This window comes from Mus caroli, chromosome 10 (assembly GCF_900094665.2).
Source record: "Mus caroli chromosome 10, CAROLI_EIJ_v1.1, whole genome shotgun sequence".
NCBI classification, from domain to species: Eukaryota; Metazoa; Chordata; class Mammalia; order Rodentia; family Muridae; genus Mus; species Mus caroli.
In genome coordinates this window covers 17,893,732-17,915,489 of record NC_034579.1, presented here as the reverse complement: position 1 = coordinate 17,915,489, position 21,758 = coordinate 17,893,732, and the positions used below count along the sequence as shown (strand labels likewise).

General features: G+C 43.1%; 1 protein-coding gene and 1 non-coding gene across 2 annotated transcripts in view; one reads left to right on the top strand and one right to left on the bottom strand.

The window, feature by feature from the left end:
* The window catches only part of Sgk1 (serum/glucocorticoid regulated kinase 1), a 117,170-nt gene extending 112,463 nt beyond the window's left edge, over nt 1–4,707 (bottom strand). The window contains exon 1 of the mRNA XM_021173628.2: nt 4,189–4,707. Coding sequence (XP_021029287.1) covers nt 4,189–4,257 — 69 coding nt within the window. The 5' untranslated portion in view covers nt 4,258–4,707. The remainder of the gene's footprint in view (nt 1–4,188) is intronic.
* Nucleotides 4,708–8,113: 3,406 nt separating this feature from the next.
* LOC115032259 lies at nt 8,114–8,222 on the top strand. Its single transcript, XR_003837905.1, has one exon. It is a non-coding gene; the product is annotated as a small nucleolar RNA SNORD23 (small nucleolar RNA).
* Nucleotides 8,223–21,758: the final 13,536 nt, after the last annotated feature.

Genomic DNA, 21,758 nt, shown 5'->3' with positions numbered 1-21,758 from the left:
GTGTGTGTGTGTGTGTGTGTGTGTGTGTGTGTGTGGTGTGGTGTGTGTGTGTGTGTGTGTGTGTGTGGTATGTGGTGTGTATGTGGGGGTTTGGTGTGTGGTATGTGGTGTGTATGTGTGTGTGGTATGTGGTGTGTATGTGGGGGTTTGGTGTGTGGTATGTGGTGTGTATGTGTGTGTGTGTGTGTGTATGTGTGTGTTTTCTTTGAGGAAGGGTCTTATTATGTAGGTTATAAGGCAATTCTACACACTTTGGCCTCCCAAATACTAGGACTGTAGCTCCTGGCTCCTGGTTCCAAATCTGAAATTCTATCTGTCAAATACCTTTGAAATTTGATAAAAGGTAATAATAGCAGCATGGCTGTTATCAGATTTCGTTCCCATACTTGGTGTATTTCCACTAAGGATTATCAAATTCAAGGCAATATCATTTGTTTGTGTTTTCTGGGTCATTCTGCAGGAATCCACGTCAGGGAGGAATCTTTAACACCTTGGAAAGGGATAACCTTTATCAGAACTGATATATTCTCCAGCTCTCAGATTTTCACATAAAAACTGAGAATAATAATTTTTCCATTCATGTTAACTGAATTTTGTAGGCTCTCAGAATAAAATAGAACCTAGCACCAATTTGTCATTAACACATAGAATGAAAGAAAGTCTTACCTAGTTTAGCTTAGCAATTGTAAGCTAAGTGAAATTAGTCAAGCTTTTAAAACATCAGAGAGAAAGGCATTAGTCCAGAGGATTGTGGGGAAAGCATCAGACTAGCTTTGCTCAGACATTGCTCCTCCAGTCAGCAGAGCTGTCTCCAGTGACTGCTGCTGCTGAGGGGAGCCCAGAGAGCTAGGAGAAGCTTGCCTCCTGAGGCTGGGCTTCAGAAATTGAGTAGTGACATATCTATTTCACATGGGGGTGGAGGAGAGTCTGATATGAAACAAAGAAAGAGGAGAGGGGGATGATATGAGACGAAACATCCAATTTGGAACTGGGCATGATGGTACCCTCAGCATAAAATCTTAGCACTTAAGAGGTGGAGTCAAGAGGGCGGGAGTTGAGGCCAGCCTAGACAACAACAACAACAATGACAACAAAAACCACACTTAATCTTTAGACAAACAAACTGACATTAACCAATTAAGTGTTCAGTGTCTCTACATTACACTTTGCACAGTGAATCATTTTTCTTCTGTTGGGTGGCTATGAGGATTAAATGAAATAATCTACAGAAACTGCTTGGTCCATGGGATTTAAAACACAGTCAGAATGAATACAGCTCCTGGTGGGCCACCATGGGAGCACATTAGCTATAGTCCCTTCTGGTGGCTCACTGGATTCCGTCTGGATAGCTGAGAAATGTAGGAAGCTGTCTTTTAGCGTTTTGCAATCAAAAAATTGTGTTCAGGACTCAGTTGTCTCTTTGGTGAGTGTGTGTGCACAGCCCTCCCCACTTCCCCAGAATCCAGTTCTGTTCACAGCTCAATGTGGGCATCAGACAAAGGTTTACTTTGTAGGACTGTCTAGCTGGGCTAAAACTAAGATATGCAGAAATGTGTGGAACTTCAACAGAACATAAGGAAATGGATTATTCTTGGCCAAAAACAAAGACATTATAGAATATGAATTTGTATGTAAGGCACATAGAGTTGTTCAGCAAAGTATTAGCATCCATGACAACAATTATTTCTGAAGAGGGAAGGAAGAGTTCCAGAAAAGGTGAGCTCAACTTCTCTACTGTCTTCTAATTGTACACATTTATTTTCCTATTACCTGTGTAATAACAATAATAATAAATTTAAAACCATGTATGCTGGAGCATGGCTGGGATCCCAGCACCTAGGAGTCACAGGTCCTCAACGATCAGGAGTTCAAGGTCAGCCTCAGCTACGCCATGAGCTGTTGGAAGCTAATCGGGGTTAGAAGAAAGAGACCCCGTCTCAAATCAGTCAAACAAAAACACCCAAACTAGAAAAAGCCAAGGCAAGGTCATAGTACAAGCAGTGAGCATTTAGAATACAGAATAAATCGGATGTGTAATAAAACAAAGTAGACAGGAATCAAGGAATTTCTCCCCAGGGCTGTCAATGACGTGACACATGTCACATTCTACTGTCCTTGAGGGGCGAGGAGAGCAGAGGGGGGCAGGGAGATGTCAGACCCAATCTCCAGCAGGCTGAACCCAGTGAAATGGCCTGCTGGACCTCATGGTGTAAATCTCTTTCTCCCTGCAGTTTTTGAGAAGACATCTGTACCCTGTCTCACTCTTTCCAAAACCCAAGGTCTGCAGAAACACTGGCTGAAACACACTGGTAAATTATGCTCGCAAGCAAAATGCAACCAGATGTCAAGCGAGGATTTCTAGTAGTATATTTTGATGGCAAAGAAAATAAGAAACTATTATAATAAATAAACAGTATGTAACTGACACTTGGTTGACTGACAATATACAGCTGAAAGGGTTCTAAACTCCCCAGGGACTGTGAGCATAGTTCACTGTTTGGGGATGGCGTTTGTGGGGGGTGGGGTGACTTGCATGCTTGAGACCCAGCACTGTAAAACAAAATACCCTCAATAGCACCAAATAAATTAGTTAAGATAGGCATAAGCTCATAAGCCTAAGCCTATAGTTCCAATACACAAGAAACTGAGGCAGGAGGATCATTTCAGCCCAGGCATTCAAGACAGCTTGGTCAATGTAGCTAGAGAAAAAAAAAACAAAAACAAAACCAGCAAACTTTGGCTAGTTAGTTAGAAGGAAGTAAAGAATTTAAGGACTAAATAAAAGGGTCCTTCCCTTGGAAAAGTATCTTTTGACTACAGGGGAGATCTTGGTAGGGCGGGAGGACCAAGAAGCTGGGCTGACGTGCTTTTATATAGGTTGCAGACTCTACTGGGGAAAGACCTCTCAGCCGACACTGGCTGCAGGAGTTAGCGTTACTCGGATTTAGTGCGTATCGCTTGCATTTGGCCATGGATTTGGGGATCTCTAAGCCAGGATGTGAGAGAGCTTCTGCTGGCGCTTGCAGGCTGCTGGTTTGCAGACCTGCCTTTCCAGCTTGACCCTTCAGTGCTAGGAGGCCGTCCAGCCAAGCCTGTAATTCATTACGTTCTGTTGCCATTTCAGCCGCGGCACACACAGTCGCGGCCTGAATGAAGGGAAGGGTGAATGAATGGAAGGAAGCATCTGGATAGGACCGCCCCGGGCACTAAATAGGACGGGACAACTGGGGCTGCAGGAGCCTCCTATTGCTGAAGAGACACTCCCCATAAGGATGTCAATGATCAGTCTTTCAACAACCACTCATTTCTGAGTCCCCACTCATGTATAAATTTGCAGAACCACAGACCTCCAGTGTGGCCATTGCAATGAACTGAGTTTATCTGTGAAACAGAGAAAGGTCTATTCATTTACAGCCCTATGACATTACTAACATTATGAATGAAAGGAATTTAAACAAATGTATACAGCAAATGTACACAGCAGCAGAACCCTCCCCGCACCCCCCCCCCAATCATAGTTCGGGCTATAAAACAGGCTATCCCTTATTCTTTTGGTGAGGGCACGTGTGTTAGGCAAAATTGAGGCAACTTGAAATAGAGGGTTTGAGATGTTGGGAGTCCATCATTTCTGTCAAAGGTCACTCTGGTTCTTTCCTGTTTATACCAAAGATAGAGATAGTGGCAGAATGGATTTGAGGAGCCAAAGCTGCTTCTAACAATTGAAGACGAAAATGCAGCAGCCCTTGAGACGGAGAGAAGGTGTGGCAAAGTTGAACCCTTCAAAGATAAGAGTGAGAGAGCTACTTAATTAGCCCAGACTAAATTGCTTCTTATTAACTGCACTCGGGCCAGCTGTCTTTGAAACTGCCTTGTAATCCTGGGCATGGCTTTGATTGAGAAATCTCAGTTCCCATCTTAAACCCATTTGAAGGCATCTCGGCCCAACCCCCTTCTTCCAATGCAACTCCTCTGAGCCCCCCCCCCCTTTCCAACAACATCTCCCCTACCCACCCCCCAACAAATATGAATCTCAGCAGGGCCAGCGCTCACCTTGACCACTGACACCAGAAGCTCTGCTTTCACGAAGGGCTCAGTAACAAAACCCGAGGCTTACCCTAGGCAAGCCTCCAAAAGCATTTGAGAGAAGCAGCGTAGAAAACAAAAGCAACAACCACAACCTGGGCTTACCCGTTTCTTAAAAAATTGGAACGCTGAGCATTTCTTGACCGGGAATCCATTCATGTCTTTGTTTACCATCTTCCACAGAAGGGACTTCACAGTTATAGATCCAGGGTGGCACCGGCTTGGTTTACTGCATCTGTATCCCGATCCGCCTTCCTGGAGACGGTGAATGAAGACCGAACGGGATGGAGAGGCTAACGGGGCTCAGTTTTTCACTCGCTCATCCTGCTGCGGCAGCGACTGCAGTAACTCGCCCCACTTTCAGAGGCCACTGGCAATGGCTTTTCTCTTTCCATCATTGCTTTGAAACGTAAGCATCACCACAACAGGACCCCGGGGCCGGATGGCGGGATACAGCAAATCTATCCAGAGATGCTCTGGCGGGCGCTCAGGCGAGAGCAGGGTACCGTCCCCGCCCCCAGCTACCGAGCTGCTCCCGGGCTGTGCAGGGAGCGAGCAACTCGCTCTGCTCCAGGTGATGCGCTGCTGGAGGCTGCTGGAGGAGAGCTGTTTTTGATTGTGTAGGTTCCAGTGGGAGCTGTAGTTAAGCAGCTGGGGGAAGGAGTAAGAAAGAGCTGAAGCCAGAGGGAGGGAAGGAGGAAGGGAGAGAGCCTCCTCAGAAAGGCAAATGGAAAGACAAAGCAAGGCAAGAAGGAGCAAGGATGCATGCATGCATATGTGAGTAAGATCAGAGGATGGTCAGGAGACACAGAAAACACAGAACAACGGATTCCCTTGGGAGGGTTCTTTGAATTGGTTTTTCTTTGCAACAATGTGGTAACCAGAGTTTCCTGTAAAATGCAGACCCAATAATGTAATTCTCAATGAAGTTCTTCAGATTCCGGTTCTGATACCAAACCCCGGAGGCAGGGGGTGGGAGGCATCAAACGTGTTCCTGCCCTATGAAACCTTGAAAAATAAAATAATGTGCCTGCACAGGTGTAGCAGTGAATGGTCTCTTACTCTGTAGGGTCTTCGGATGCCCTTCCTTCCGCTGTGACATTAGAAGGAACAACTGGGGAGGCAAGCCCACCCTTTTCAAGAGAGAAGCCGGCAGTAAGAGAAAATCAATGAACAGAAACAAAGTGTGGAAAACCAATAGGCAGAACCTTGCCCAGACCTTCACCAAAAATTCGTGCTGAATCCATTCAATGCAAAGGGAGTCACAGGAAGCAAGGACGAGTCTTTTTACATGCCCCACTTACCCCTGAACCTCTGCAAAGTGAATTCATTTAGCAAAAACATTTACTTATGCCTAGCTCGTTTCCACGTATGCTCTTTGATGCTGATATTTTATGAGTTGAGTTTTGTTTTTTAAATAGGATTTATAGCAAAAAGGTTTGGGGTCCCTGTTAGCATGTGGTTTTGATCAGCTACTTCACCTCCAGCTGTACTTTGGTCTATGAGATAGACATACACGATCATTCACTCACTCACTCATTCATTCATTCATCCACTCAATCACTTGTTTGACATCTCATTCTATTCAAATATAGCATTCAAATCCAAAAAGCAGTAAGCGTTCATCGGTAGGAAATACAATAGAACTATCCTTAAAAATAATTGTTGATTGAGTGCTTGCATGAAACCATGAGTTTAATCCTCAGGACCACAAAACAAGCAAACAAACAAAAGGAAAAACAAAACAACAACAGACACTGTGGCAACATGGGACAAAAACCCCTGCAGTTGGGAGGTAAAGGTGGGAGGATCAGAAACTCAAGCTTATCCCCAGAGAGCCTGAGGCCAGATTAGAATTCATGGGATCCTAGCCAAAACCAACACCCAAACAGAACAATAACAACAACAAAACCCACACTGTTACACCATTTATATGGGAAATGTGGATTAACCGGGGAAGAGGTGCCTGAGTTCCTTTCGAGTATGAGTTTCTATGAGGTGTGGATGAAGTTGTGCAAGACACAAGGATCCATTATGTAATCTACAGCTTTAGTGGGCCGTGATTTTCCTAAAGGGGCCATCTAAAAACACCAGAGAGAACTCAAAGAGAATCATTCTAAGATGAAAGAAATGTTCCCCATCGGGATTATGGTAATCACTACAGTAAGAACCAAATTTCATCATGAAACGAAAAAGAATTTGTTTTGCACAGTAAAATTATACCTCAGTAAGTTTCATTAGAAAACAGTGAAAGCCGTTCAATCTCTTTCCTGTTCCTTTCTTCACTGTTCCTCACAAAGTGTTATAACAGCCATTTATTGAATGCGGGTGATATATATATATATATATATATATATATATATATATATATATATATATATCTCCCAGGGAAGGGGGGATTCTGGGGCCCTCAATTGGATTTCCTGTTGTTCTACCACACAGACTTGCTTTGGCAGATTCTCCATTGACCTAGGGTGAAGAGAAATGTCTCATGGAGTCTATAAGGGGAGGAGATGAAGACAAAACTAAAGACCAATTCATTCTTCCTGTCCCCAAAGGCCACCTCCAGATGCTAGCCTACACTAGACTTTACACAAGGTTATGAGCGCAATGGTGCATACTTTGTATCACAGGAGAAATGTACATATCATGGTTTGAATGAGAATGGCTTTCGGAGGCTCATAGAACTGCATGCTTATCCCCTGGTTGGTGAACTGTTTGGAAAGGATTAGGAGGTGTGACCTTGTGTCACTGAGGGGTGGCCTTTGAGATTTCAAAAACCCATTCCAGGCCTGCTCCCCCACTCCCCTACCCACCCAGCTTTCAGGTCATGTCAGTTTATAAAGCTCTCAGTTACTTCTTCAGTACCTGACACTCTCCCTACCATGATGATCACCCCTCAGAAACCATGAGCAAGCCCCCCAATTAAACATGATCTTTTATAATATTTGCCTTGGTCATAGTGTCTCTTCACAGTAATAGAACATGACTAAGTATGTATACATGTGTGCATGTACTTAAGCATTAGATCTATTCTCCTTTGCTGGTGACAGGATGGGAAGGAAAGGCAGGTGACGGCTAAAGATTTCCATGAAGGAATGATGCAGGTGACAGCCTGGGACAGTAAAAGGAGCTCAGTTAGATGGAGGAGGAACAGAGAACAGGGGCTCTGAGCAGGTAGAGGGATCCATAATTTAGGGCCATAGTTTGGTCATTACAACAACAATAAAGTGTTTAAAGTACACAGTTAGCTCTCTTGGGACAGCAGGCTCTCTCTTTCCTCTTGAACTTTCCTTGTCATAATGAAACCATTAGCAGATAGGCTGTAGGTTTGTATATGCGTGGCCCAGGAAGTGGCACTATTAGAAGGTGTGGCCTTGTTCAAGTAGGTGTGGCCTTGTTGGAGTTTGTGTCACCGTGGGCATGGGCTTTAAGACTCTCATCCTAGCTGCCTGGAAGCCAGTATTCTGCTAGCAGCCTTCAGATGAAGATGTAGAACTCCCAGCTCCTTCTGCCTGGATGCTGCCATGCTCCTGCCTTGATGATAATAGACTGAACCTTTGAACCTGTAAGTCAGCCCCAATTAATTATTGTCCGTATAAGAGTTGCTTTGGTCATAGTGTCTTTTCGCAGCTAAGACATAGGCCTACTCTCACCTCTGTTTACTAAGTATCTGTCTTGGTAGCCTCAATACAAATGCTTTAAAAGGAAGTACAAGGTAGTTTTTGTTTTACGTATCTATTTATGCATCTCTTTGTTATGTCTTGCAGTGTTGGAGATCGGATGTGATTCTTCATGCATCCTAAACAAACTCTTTACTGTTGAGCTATATTTCCCTCCTCCTTCCTTTTCTTTCTTGGTTTTGAGGCGGTATCTCACTAGGTTGTCTCTGGCCTTGTAACTTGTTCTGTAGTGCAGGCAGGACTTGAATTTGAGATCTTCTTGTCTCAACCTTCTAGGCTGCTGGAATTAGTGACTGTACTACCAGGCCTGGATGTTTTTTGCTTTTTGTTTTTAAAGATGTAATTTTTGCCCAGTGATGATACCATTCTGGCTCCTTGTGCATTTTGAAGCTGGAGGTGACAACATAGCTTTTCTTGGGACAGGCCAGTTGGACAACTGCTTGAGGCTTGAGGGCAGTGTCCTGAGAGTGGGGGGGGGGGAAACTATTTATTTAGTTAGTTTAGTTAGTTATTAATTAGTTAGTTTGTTTGTTTGTTTTTGTGTGTCTGTGCATATGTGTAAGTATCTGAAGATGCACTGGGAATTGAACTTGGGTTCTTGGAAGTGCTCTAAACCACTGAGTCATTGGACCAGCCCCTCTTTCTGTTCTCTTCTTTAATTTTCTTTTTCCCATCCTCCCTCCCTCCCTCCCTCCCTCCCTCCCTCCCTTCCTTCCTTCCTTCCTTCCTTCCTTCCTTCCTTCCTTCCTTCCTTCCTTCTTTAAACCGAATAGATATAGATTTATCTATCTGAGAAAGAGCCAAGAGGCTCCAGGAAGTAAATACGCCCAATTATTTCTTATAGCAAAATAATCCTTGGTTTTATTAAATTAGTGAGTTGACTTCCCTCTTTTTATCAGGAAATATTACTTGTTCAGTTTTGTGATCCTGACACACTATGGAAGCAGCTGAGTGCAGTAGGCAGTGTCTTTTCAAATGAATTCAATAAGAAGACAAATAATCTGGCCCCCGTGAGCCTGGCCCTGGGCTCTGCTCGGGAATCATTGGCTCCCCCTGAGCATGTGAGAGGGCTGCATGGCTGCAGTCCCATCCTCTGTGCTGCGCTTTGGTAACAGTTGCTGCCCTCCTCTCTTCTCTTATTTCCTTTAAGCCGCGTGATACTGTTTTCCTTCCTTTCTAATTGAATGTCTAATTTGTAGCATCTAATTGTCACAAAGAACACCTAAAACTTGGTTTGATCTTCTTTCCCTCTCCCTTTCTGTGCGTGTATGGGTGTGCACACACATTGGGGGGTAGACAGCAGATGTATCTCCTCTATCTCATTGGTTTTTTTTTTTTAATTTTAAAATACTTTCTTTGACAGTTTCAAGCATATCTACGACGTGTTTTGGTCATGCTCACCCCAGCTCTGTTACCACCCCAGACTCCACCAGCACATCTTTGCTTCTGTCCACATTATTACTGTTGTCTTTGCTTTATTATTATCCTACGACAGGTTCTCACTATGTAGTCCTGGCTAGCCTGGAACTTGATGTATAGACAAAGAGCTCTCCCTAGGGCTAGGATTTAATGTGTCCTCCACCACCTGGCTTCTCCACCCTAATTTCTGGGGCAGAGCACTTACCTGTACTACCTGGTTTTGTGTGTCAACTTGACACACGTTAGAGTCATCAGAGAGGAAGGAGCCTCAGTTGAGGAAATGCCTCCATGAGATCCAGCATTTTCTCAATTAGTGGTTAACGGGGGAGGGGCCAGCCTATGGTGAGTGGGGCCATCCCTGGGCTGATTCAGGTCCTGAGTTCTATAAGAAAGCAGGCTGAACAAGCCATAAGAAGCAAGCCAGTAAGCAGCATCCCTCCATGATATTGGCATCATCTCCTGACTCCAGGATCCTGCTCTGTTGGAGTTCATGTCCTTAACTTCCTTCAATAATGAGCAGCAATATCGAAGTGTAGGCCGAATAAACCCTTTCCTCCCCAATTTGCTTTTGGTCACGGTGTTTCGTTGCAGCAATAGAAATCCTAAGACAATCTCAGACTGGATCCAAAGCTCATCAATTAGCTAGACTGGCTAGGCAGAGCCCACCCCTCATCCTCCTGTCTCTGACTCTCCAGTCCTGAGATTACCTACAAATGATATTGTACCTGGCATTTTCTGTGGAGGCTGGGAATCCACACTCAGGTGCCCAGGCTCACACAGCTCTGTACTCCCCCCCAACCCCAGACTCACACAGCACTGTACTCCCCTTCCCCCCCCAAACTCATACAGCACTGTACTCCCTGACCCCCCCACCCCAGCTCACACAGCTCTGTATTTCCCTCCCCCTCCCCCCAGCTTCCCATTTGCTTTTTTACAGTTTATCTAGTTTCCCTGCTGGCAATATTATGTAAGTTATAACACAAATAATAAATAAAGGAGCTGTGTGGTACTGATCACATTATATACCCAGAATTGTACGGACTGTGACAATCTTCCCTCAGCTACTGAACTCATTTTCTCATCTGTAGAATAAGAGTAATGAAATGCTTCTCCACCTGCCTCATAAGGTAAGTGTCAATAGTAAATTATACGTGAAGGGCTTTGTCCCTGTTTGCAAAATTCTCAATAAATCTATCCTTTTGATCTTAATCAGACAGGAGACATACATCAATATAATGTAGAAACTCCTTACAGACTTAGAGAGTGTCAGCATGTGATATATTTAAGTTTTGAATGGAATGTGATTTTCCTATGGCAACTGGAACACAGAAAAGATCATAAGAGAATATTTATTGAGGAACTGATGTCCCACTGAAGAAAGGCATACAAATAGATCATGTCATAAGAAATATTTTACAATCTTCTCTGACACAGGTAACTTGATTATACAGGGATGCATGCAATCAGGGCTTAGCAAAACCCACTGGGGATTGGATATCTCTTTGTGGACATGCTAAAGATTTCTCTTATTATCTTTTGTTTCAAATTTGTAATTCTTTCGTTTCATTAAATTGGACTTGTTTTTTTTAAATCTTTGTGTATTTACTGTATATATTTATGTATGTATATTTACTATGTGTATATTTATGTGCGTGTATTTATCATGTGTATATTTTTGTGTGTATTTTCTATGTGTATGTTTTTATGTGTGTATTTACTGTCTGTGTATTTGTGTGTGTGTGTGTATTAACTGTCTGTATATTTGTGTGTGTGTATTTACTGTATGTATGTTTATGTGTGTTTGTGCTACTGCCCATTGAACCATCTCACTGGCACATCTTGTTTGTGTGCATTTTGTTTGCTAAGACAGGGTCTCATACTGTAGCTCAAATTCTAAGCAATCCTCCTGCCTCAGCCTCCTTAGTAGTGGAATTACAGGTGTGTGAACCATCATAAACTGCTCAGTAAATTGGATCTTCTGCAGAAAAGTAATCAGATGAAAAGTTACAAAATCAATACAATTTCCAAAAGAAAAACCCAAAGTTAAAACTCAGCCAGTGGTGTTTTAATTTATCTATTTTCCATTTTGAGACAGGGATCACCATGTAACTCTGGCTAGCCCAGGACTTAATATGTAGAACAGGCTATCTTCAGAGTAGGATCAGTCCTCCTGCCTCTGCTTCCAAACCACTGGGCCCATTGGTATGAGCCATTACGGCCATCTCCAAATCCTTAATCCTTATCTAATCACACACACACACACACACACATTCTATCCAGAGATAGGGGTTTTGCCAGACCATCAGGTAGATTTGGACTTCATTTATCCCTATTGCCTACACAATGTTCAGGTGCAACTATAAGTGTCCCTCAGTTGAGGTAGAGCTGTAATTGCTGGTTCAAGCCCCACCCTCTCCCCAGTTCCACCCCTTGCTTCTTACCTGATCTGCTTGCTCGCTCATCATTGCAGACACCCGCATGTGCCTCTCTGCTTTTTCTCTTCGGTTCTTTCTCTTCAATAAAGTGGTACCAAATATGTTCATGGCATAGCTTCTTCTGTCACAAAGGCAGAAAATCCAGTCTTTCTTGTGACAATATATAACCCAAGGGACAAATCAGTTTTTAGGAATTGCTCGTTTGAATATCAGCGATAACTCATTTGACTCTAAAATGATGAATTTTATAGCTTTCCAAGACTTTATATCCCTGCAGTTATTTTATCTGCTTGTTTAAACTATACAAAAGATTTAGAACCAGCCGGGCGTGGTGGCGCACGCCTTTAATCCCAGCACTCGGGAGGCAGAGGCAGGCGGATTTCTGAGTTCGAGGCCAGCCTGGTCTACAAAGTGAGTGCCAGGACAGCCAGGGCTATACAGAGAAACCCTGTCTCGAAAAACCTAAAAAAAAAAAAAAAAAAAAAAAAAGATTTAGAACCTACAAAGACTGTTCCTTTGAAAGAAGACCTGTTTGTAGAGGATCCATTTGAGTCTGACCCTTCTTGTTAGAACAATCTCTGTCTCCCCAGACAATTGCAAGATCTTGCCAATGTGTGAATCTCGTCAGTAGAGACCTGGGAAACATCACTGGCATGCATTCCTTCCCGAAAACACCGTGAATGTGCACATGTGGTGAGAATGGTAGAATAGGTTAGCAAGGGGTCCTGGGAAGGTCATTATCATTTATGAATGGGATGGCCTTGTGATTTTGAGAGATGAAATAAAAATTGCAAATGTTAATGGATTTTTATAGCCGTTTTAATAAGATGCTTTTACAAAATTGGTAATTATGCTTCTCTGTTTGCTTTCAACGACCATCCTTTGAGATCGAGTTCAGATGACCTTTTGGCTGATGGGCAGAAGGTTACAGTTTCAGCTTGACTTGTACAAAAGTGTACATTAGCTATTTTTCCATGTTCGGCATAAATGAACACTTGTGTGAGAGAGTTGTTATGTGGGGGATAGAATTGTGATGTGCACCGAGTGACACGTACCAGAGAAAAAGAAGAAACCCCAGTCCTGCCTTCTCTGCTCTGTGGACAGGATCTGTGTCCTTGTTTTATGTGTGCCACAGAACACAGAGCTGAGCTAATTTCTCAGATAATTTGAATCAGCTGCTGCTTCTAGGGAAGGAAGCGAGAGCTGGACAGATACGGCCACTGACTGCAGCCCCAGAAAAAAACACAAAGAACCACCCACAGGGTTTCATCCTATTATTCTCGAAAAATATGCCTTAGGATGAATAAATCTCTGAAGATGATTATGTTCAATTTGAAACGCAGTCTGCCTGGGTTTCTTCTGTTTTGTAAACTGTGCTTATTTAATTCGAACACAATTCGTGTGTGTGTGTGTGTGTGTGTGTATGTGTGTGTGTGTGTGTGTGTTTAACTTTCTAAGGAATCATACATACTGATACCAACTCAAAAATTATTGGGATGGCAATATAAGCTTTAAAACAAATGGAGTATCTTTTGAAGTGGCTTAGTAGGACTAGCTAGCCTGGGAGTTGCTGTGGGGTACCTGAATCCTGCCTCTGCTTCTTAGATCTGTGACCCTGGGCAAGCCAAAATTGCCCAACAATATGCTTCTGAGCAATTGGTTTATTGTAAGAATTACAGGGCACTGAATGCAGATTTAATACACGTATGTATGCACATATCTGTATCTACTTATAGGTTTGTATTTCAGTGTGCCAGGTTTAAAACACTCCTCTAGAATATGTTCCCATTGACAGGTAAGAGCATCTTGTCCTGTTGACTGTGGGTTTGGTTGGATTCACCTCCCAACCCCCTTCAGCATAGTGGATGTGATGTTATTTAACTTCTGCCTCCTTCACTGAGACAGTCTCAAATGGAGGTCTGAGCCACGGGGCCAAAGTTTGGCTTCCCAGAAGTTATAATGATATAAGGAAAACCCTGTCACATGAAGAAGACAGGACCAGATACTATAGTCAACGGTCTTGGGATATCCTAGCCCAGGCAACAAACATGTGAGTGGAAAACTGTAGTAAGAGTTTTGAAAGGAAAATGACCAAGTAGCAATAAGCAGTATATTGGTAATTAGTGAAGCTGAATAATCTTGATGTTTCAATCTGTGTGTCCTGTCTGTGGATCTTTCTGTTTGCCTCTGTCTCTCTGTCTCTTTTCTTATCTCCTCCTCCTCCTCCTCGTCCTCCTCCTCCTCGTCCTCGTCGTCGTCCTCCTCCTCCTCCCTGCCATTTGAGACAGGGTCTCCTTATGCAGTCCGGGCTGAAATCTCCAATCTTCCTGCCTCAGCCTCCAGAATGCTTAGAGTTAGTCAACATACTCTGGTCAGCTAGCTCTTTTAAATCTTCTGGTGTGTGCATTGCTATCTTATGCTAATCTTAGTCAGCTCAGGATGCTGTAACAAAATACGATTAGAGCAGAATTGCTTAAATGTCAGAAATGTGTTTCCTCACTGTCTCAAAGCCTAGAAATCCAACTCCAAGATAGCTGGTGTGGTTGGCTTCCAGTGAGGATTGTTTTCACGGTGTGTAGATGGCCCTGCTCCTCCTTGTATCTTCACATAACAGGGAGCGACACTCTTCTTACAGAAGAGCTGGCCCCATTATGATGACATTTTCCTGCTGATCTTACTGAAGCACAGTCATCTTTCAGAGTCTCATCTGCACACATGTGCATCAGGGGTAAGACTGCAACACACGAATGGTGATGCAACCCGACTCATGGTCCTTATTTCACCACGTGACACTGTTTCCAGCACTGATGCATTCTTGACTGTAATAAACAAATATAGCTAGAAAAGGTTTTCAAAGTTCATGCCAATCCATCTGACCTAACTGATAAAACTTCTACACAAAACTCTTAGAAAGTTATAAGAAAACAATCACTTAATAGAGAAAATGTATAACCCAGGCTGTCCTCAACATTGCCATATAGGCCTGGCTATCCTTGAATTCTTGATTTTTCCCAACTCACCTTCCTGAATGTCAGGATTGCAAAGAACATCACTTTGCCTGGATGACAAATGACTTAATAGAGAAAGCTTATAGGAATTAAAAAAAAATCAGAAGAACAAAAATAAATTTGAATAAATATATGTACATGACATGCATTCAAAGCTAGCGAGACACGGAAGAAATAGTTACTTTTATATAGTTCAGTGGATATGAATATTTATGAAAACAACTGAGTAATATTTATGCAAAATGAAAATATGCTCGTCTACTGACTCAGCACTCTTCCTTTGTAAGCTAGGCATGGTGGCGCACACAAGCAATGCCTTCTGTGCACCATCGTCCCTTGGGGACTGCCACAGGACTGGTGAGAGTTCCAGGCCAGCCTGGGCTATAGTGTGAGACTCTGTATGAACAAACAAAAGCAAAGCAAAACAACAACAACAAAAATCAAAAATTCTACCTCTTAGAATAAACTCTTTGAAAAGATAAGCACTCGCATGTGTGATACATCATATAAAGATGCTTGCTGCAAGACAGTTACACAGTAAGAGTTTGGGCAGACAGAAGCATGGTGAAATGACCTGTGCAATCATACTAAAATCCCCCCTCCCCCCCCATCTCTCTCCTTGTTCTGTCTCTATCTGTTTGTCTCTCTCTTATCTCTGTGTCTCTGGCTCTGGCTCTGTCTTTCTCTGTATGGAGAGGGAGAATATCATGTAGCTCAGGTTGATTTTAAACTTGCTGAAGGCAGCCTTGAACTCCTGATGCCCCGCCTCACCATCCGTGGGCTGGAAGTATAGGGGTCCACCGCTACACTTGACTTTATTTATACAAATCTTAAAACTTTCATTATGTGTTGTTGCTATGGCTTGAAAGTGCCCACCCCCACCAGGATGCTGCAAAACTGATACCCATTGTGGTGGAAAGGAGAATTGGGGAGGCCTTTAAAAGATGCGTAGGATCTGACCCCACTGTTCTGAAGGGATTGGTGCCACCTTCCTGGGAGTAAGAGAGTTCTTGAGAGAGAGTTGTATAAAGTGAGTCTGCCCCTTGTGTTTAATTTTTCTGATACCTGTTTACTTTCCAGCTTCCACAGCCCTGTTACAATGAAGCACAAACCCGGTACCAGATGTCAAGGAAGTTGCTGGAGCCATGCTCTTGAATTCCAGCTCCCAGAACCATAAGCTCAAACAAACTATTCTGTATAAATCACTGGGACTCTGGATTTTGTTATGACAATAAAAATAAACTACTGACAAGCTAAGAATGAATTAATCCTAATATTTTCTTAGGAAAAATAAATCATTCTATTTCATAAAATACATAGAGAGAAAGATGAGAATGAATGAAAAGGCACACATACCCAAAGGTTAACTCAATTATTTCAAGTGACAAATGGAAGTCTACAATGTCATAGTTATTACAAGTATGTACTATTGCAAAAATGTCAAAGTGCTGAAGTTTAGTGTATATATATATATATATATATATATACACACACATGTATCTATATGGTGTGTTGTGAGTACATGAGTTACCATCTTCATATATAATATGATGTAATATATATGTATTATGTAATATATATACATTATATATATTACATATATATAGTCACATTGTAGCCTTGAGCTGCCTTAAATATAGTGGTCCTCCTGTTTGTCCTTCTAAATGCACCCCCAGCCCTGACTTTCCCCTCTATTTGGAAGCTTCCATTCGTTCACCCCCCAACCATGTTTTGTAAATCTTGGGTACCAAGTGTGGTGTCAGAAAATTTACAGATTAGCATTAAACAACAGCTGGTGTCTAGAACTAACAATGCTGGAGAGGATTTAAGGATCCTCTAATCCCACCCTTTACCGTGCAGGCAACAGAGACAGAGATTGCCTATGTAGTGGAAGATGACCTCAGCCTGAATCCCCGAGTGCTAAGATAATGGGTTCCTACCACCATACTACAAGATTTTTGATAAGATTTCTCAAAAGTCTTGAAACTAAAATTATATTTATATCTTTAAAAGATTGTATATGTTAAATTTTATTTATGCATTATGTAATATAGACTATGTACATGTTTATATGGTTTGAAGCCCTATTCCACCCCATATATGTATTCCAAATGGAATGGCAAAATGTATGTGTGTGACTGAGTGTAGGTATGTGTACCATGATTATGATCATGTGCAGGTGCCCACAAAAAATACAAACAAAACCAAAACAAACAAGCAAACAAACAAAACCCAAAGGAGGGCACTGGATCCCTTAAAGCTAGAGTTCCAGACAGTTGTGAGCCACCCGACATGGATGCTGGGAACCCATCTTTGGTTCTCTGAAGAAACAGCACTCTTAATCCCTGAGCCATCTCCCAGGCCTCCAAATGTGTCCTGCTTTTATAATGAAATGGACCATTCAAAGGTTTTCAAAGTTTAATACACATTTATGCTTTTTTTGGAAGCCATTCTTTATGGTGAACAAACATGAAATCTTCAGAGAAAGGGAAGTGTCCCTTTATTTTTCAGGCACACAAGCCAAGCTGCATTTATTCAGATTGCTACAAATATTCCACTGCCGTGTGGGTGAGGAAGAAGAAATAGTCTAAATAAGAGTCAAGCGTTTTATCTCTTTATCTCAATGATTCAATATGCATATTTAAACCATCCCTGTAATTATCATCCAACAGTGACTTATCAGACTAGGGGCTATGCATATAGTTTAATGGCTGAGTGTGATAATGCGTGGGGTCTGAGAATGCCTTCACTAGGAGCCTTCTAAGTACACAATACACTGCTTAAGCCTTCTAGATACGCTCTCCATCTTTAGAAAGGCGATAATGGCTTGCCTAGCAGACAGGACGTATTAGGTTCAATCCTCAGCCTCAAATTATCCAAGTATAGAGTTGCATGTCTATGTGTCAGCTCTTGGAAGGTAGAGGTAAGACAGTCAGGAAAGAGTTCAAGACCATCTTCTGCTACATAGTGAGTTTGAGGCTAAGCTGGGCAGCACAAAACTCTATACAAAAGAGAAACTGAGACGAGGGAAACTGGTACCCTGCAAGGCTGTTGCTGATATCTGAAAACATCTGTAGGAGATGTTTGTTGATACCAGTGGCTCGGGATAGTCCTCAAAGATCAGAAAGGAGGAAGGTCTTTGACTAACTCTTGGATGCTGGACAGAACAGTCACTGGGCTGCCGACCTAGTTTCCACGGGAATCTGAGTATGTTAAATTAAAGCCACCATCTGTAAGTCAGAATTGCTTTACATTGTATCTTTTGAAAAGATACAAAGTTACTTCAAACTTGGAAGGCTCCAGAGCCTCCAGTGTTCACACTGGAGCAAATGCCTCCTTCACCTTGAACTCCAAGACACCAAGTTTGGTTTCTGCTCTTGAGAGTTGTGACCTATTTATCATTCCCCTGCTTCTGGCACGCTCCCACTCATGCCAGATGGACCAACACAGGTCGGAGATGAGAAATGAGCCAGGCACTCATGCTGGAGGCAGGAGCTTAGGCAGGGTCTAGCAGAGCCTTTGTAAGAAGGATATTACATGAAATATTCAAGTATCAAATGGCACACACTTTATTGTGAGTTCCATTCAGTGTCAGGCTCTTCAGGAGAATTTTCTCATTAAATCCCTGAATCGTTGAGAGCAGAATGTTATCTGCATTTGTAGATGGGAGTGTTGCTATGGCAAGACAAGTCCAGAGGCAACAATACTCTTCATTAGGCTGCTCTACTCTCCAGTTTTGATAAGATGCCCCCTTGGCCTGAGGATACAGACAGATGGTTCAAAAGCACCTATCTTGTTCTTTATGCACGTATGGTGTGTGCTATGCACCGCATGCTGGCCAATAACACTCTTCCTTGCTTCAGAGGTAGACAGAAAATTTATCTAGAAATTTCAGAGTTATATAATGAGAATGACTATGGTGATAGGAAGTGGGGTGTTTAGGAGCTCAAAGTCACCAAAACCTTTAGCTTTTTTGTTTGTTTTTGTTTTGAGACAGGGTTTCTCTTTGTAGCCCTGGCTGTCCTGGGCCTCACTCTGTAGTCTACGCTGGCTTCAGACTCAAAGACCTGCCTGCCTCTGCTTCCCAAGTGCTGGGATTAAAGGCCTCCAAATATGAATTTTAATTGAAATCAATTAGAGGTGGAGTTTTACTATGTAGCCCCAGCTAGAGTCAAAACTCCTAGGCTTTAGCAATTTTCCCATCTTAGCCTCCTATATAGCTAGAATTATAGACATAACCCCAGGGTCTTAGTGTTTTATTGCTATGAAGGGACACTATCACCAAGGCAATTTTTTAAAGGAAAATATTTAATTGGCACTGGCTTATAGTTTCAGAGGCTTAGTCCATTATCATGATGGCAGGGAGCATGGCAGCATCTAGGCAGACATGGCACTGGAGAAGGAACTGGGAGTTCTACATCTTGATCTGCAGGCAGCAGGAGACTGTCTACACGGCGTGGAGCCTGAGCATATAGAAGAGCTCAAAACCCACCCTGACAGTGATACACTTCCTCCAACAAGGCTACACCGACTCTGAAAAGGCCACACCTCCTAACAATGCTACTCCCTATGGGCCAAGCATTCAGTCTGTGGGGACCATTCCCCACACCCAGTACCCCTCAAAAACTGAAAATGTAACTGTCAAGGTATGAAAGCATACAGTTGAGCCTGGACGCTACACTCTGGTGTTAGACACTTCAGTTCCTGGCCCTGCTGTTTACTAGCAATGATGTCATGCGAATTCCCTGAAAATCTTCCCTGTGGGTTTCTCCTCTGAAAATGGAGCTAGAAATAGTTTCTATCTGTTATGATTTGGATATGAGATCTCCCTTGTACCAAGAACCAAAACAGGACAAAATAATCCTGTCAAAGGCCTATTACTCAGCTGTGAGGACACTATCATAACCAATAGGCTAATCTACTGATGAACTCATGGAATTATTGAGACTGATGGGAAGTTTTGGAGGTGGAGTCTAGCTACAGGACGTAGGAGCCTCTCTGCTGCTTTCTCTGTTTCCTCCAGACCAGCTAAGCAGTCCCTGTCACAGTCATGCTCCTGCCTCCCTCTGGTCTCCACATGACTCCAGTCAACTTTGGAGGGAAACCTCCAGACTGCCAGTCAAAACATGCCCTTCCTCCTTTGAAATGGTTTTTTGCAGCTACAGGTCACAGCAGTGGAAAGCTGAAAAACACACTATCTCAGCACTGCAGTGAAGATGGAAATAAATCAATACATGAACACTGAAACGATAGCCACCTAGAGTAAGTCCAGTGTGTAATCTGCATATTGCTGGAGGAACTGGAGAGAGAATCTAGTTGTGAATGCAAATATATGACATGCTATAGGAACCAATGGTAAGGGCAGCCACAGTGGCCACGGAATTGGTATTCTTTAGCATCTTTTCCTATGTGTGCATGAATGCAGATGTCCTCAGAGGTGAGGAGCATCTGATGCCTCTGCAGCTCAAGTTACAGGCTGATGAGTGCTGGACCTGAGCTCAGGTCCTCTGCAGGAACAGCATGCCACTCCCATCGCCCCGCCCCTGCCCGAGCCAGCTCTGCAGCCCCAGGCAGCCCTGAGGTTTTGCTTACAGAGATAGTTTCCCCTTCCCTGTCCTCCATTTCACTGATGCTTCAACTGGGTTGTCACAGGAGAGCAACTGAGGTGAAGGTGGTGATCTGAAAAGGATCCTGTCACTCAGCTCCGGCTGGTACTGTACTGGCACCAGGTCCCTTCCATTCCAAGAGAAGTTGCTTGTGATGGTTTGAATATGCTTGGCCCAGGGAATGGCACTATTACACGGTGTGGCCTTTTTGGAGTAGGTGTGTCATGGTGGGTGTGGGCTATAAGACCCTCATCCTGGCTCCTTGGAAGCCAGTCTTCTCCTGTTTGCCTTCAGAACAAGATGCAGAACTTCCAGCTCCTCCTGCACCATGCCTGCCTGGATGCTGCCATGTTCCCACCTTGATGATAATAGACTGAATCTCTGAACCTGTAAGTCAGCGCCAACTAAATGTTGTCCTTATAAGAGTTGCCTTGGTCATGGTGTCTGTTAACAGTAGTAAAACCTTAACTAAGACACTGCTAAACCTCATATGCATATAAACTCTAAGGTTAACTAAAGAGTATATGCGATGTATAGGTTCAATTTAGTCTTTTCAGTCTCTTTTAGGCTTTCTTTTAACTCTGGGGTATTGATAAAGTAGCTTTTTATTTCACATTCCTCACCAAAAAAGATAAAAGAAAAAAAAGAAATAGATGGAGTCTGTGGAGCCAATTTCAGATAAGTCCTAGTTTCACCAAGTCCAGGCCCTTTGTATGATAAGCAGTGGCAGCTTTGCTGTGCAGTGTAGCCTGGATCAGGGCCTCCTCAAGCCCAGAAATCCGTGTGTGTGAGTCAATGTGGGAATGTAAGAGAAAGTTTCAGATACTGACATTTACCACACGTTCAATGCCATGGGACAATTCAGGGCTGGTCTCCAAGTCAATGACTATTTTCAGTGTCATTCAGGTTAAAAAAATAAATTATTTTTATTCTTTAATCTGTTTTTTATAGTCTAGTTTTTATCTCCCTCCAGGTCTGCCCTCTGACTGTTCCTCATCCCATACCTCCTCTCCTGCCCCCCACTCCCTGTGTCTCCCTCTCCCCATCTCCAAGAGGATGTCCTCCCACTCCCATCCCACCAGACCTCCCCACTCCTCGGGGCCTCTAGTATCTTGAGAGTTAGGTGCATCTTCTCTCACTGAGTCCAGAGCAGACAGTCCTCTGCTGGATATGTGTTGGGGCCTCATATCAGCTGGTGTGTGCTGCCTGGTTGGTGGTTCAGAGTCTGAGTGATCTCGGGGTCCTGCAGTTCTTTCAGACAGGAACAATTCTGGGTCAGAGTTTCCACTATAGGATGGCAACCCTGTCCCTCTACTTGATGCTCTATTTTTCTACTGGACGTGGATTCTACGAGTTCCCTCTCCCCACTGGTCATTCAGATTCTTATTGTTGCACATACGTACTCCATATGTATATGAAAAGAGTCAAATTTAGTTTAAAAGGCATGACAGTTATCAATAACTGCCACCAACTATAACAGTTGAGGCCATGATTTCAACCAACAACCCCTCGGCAACTCTGTTA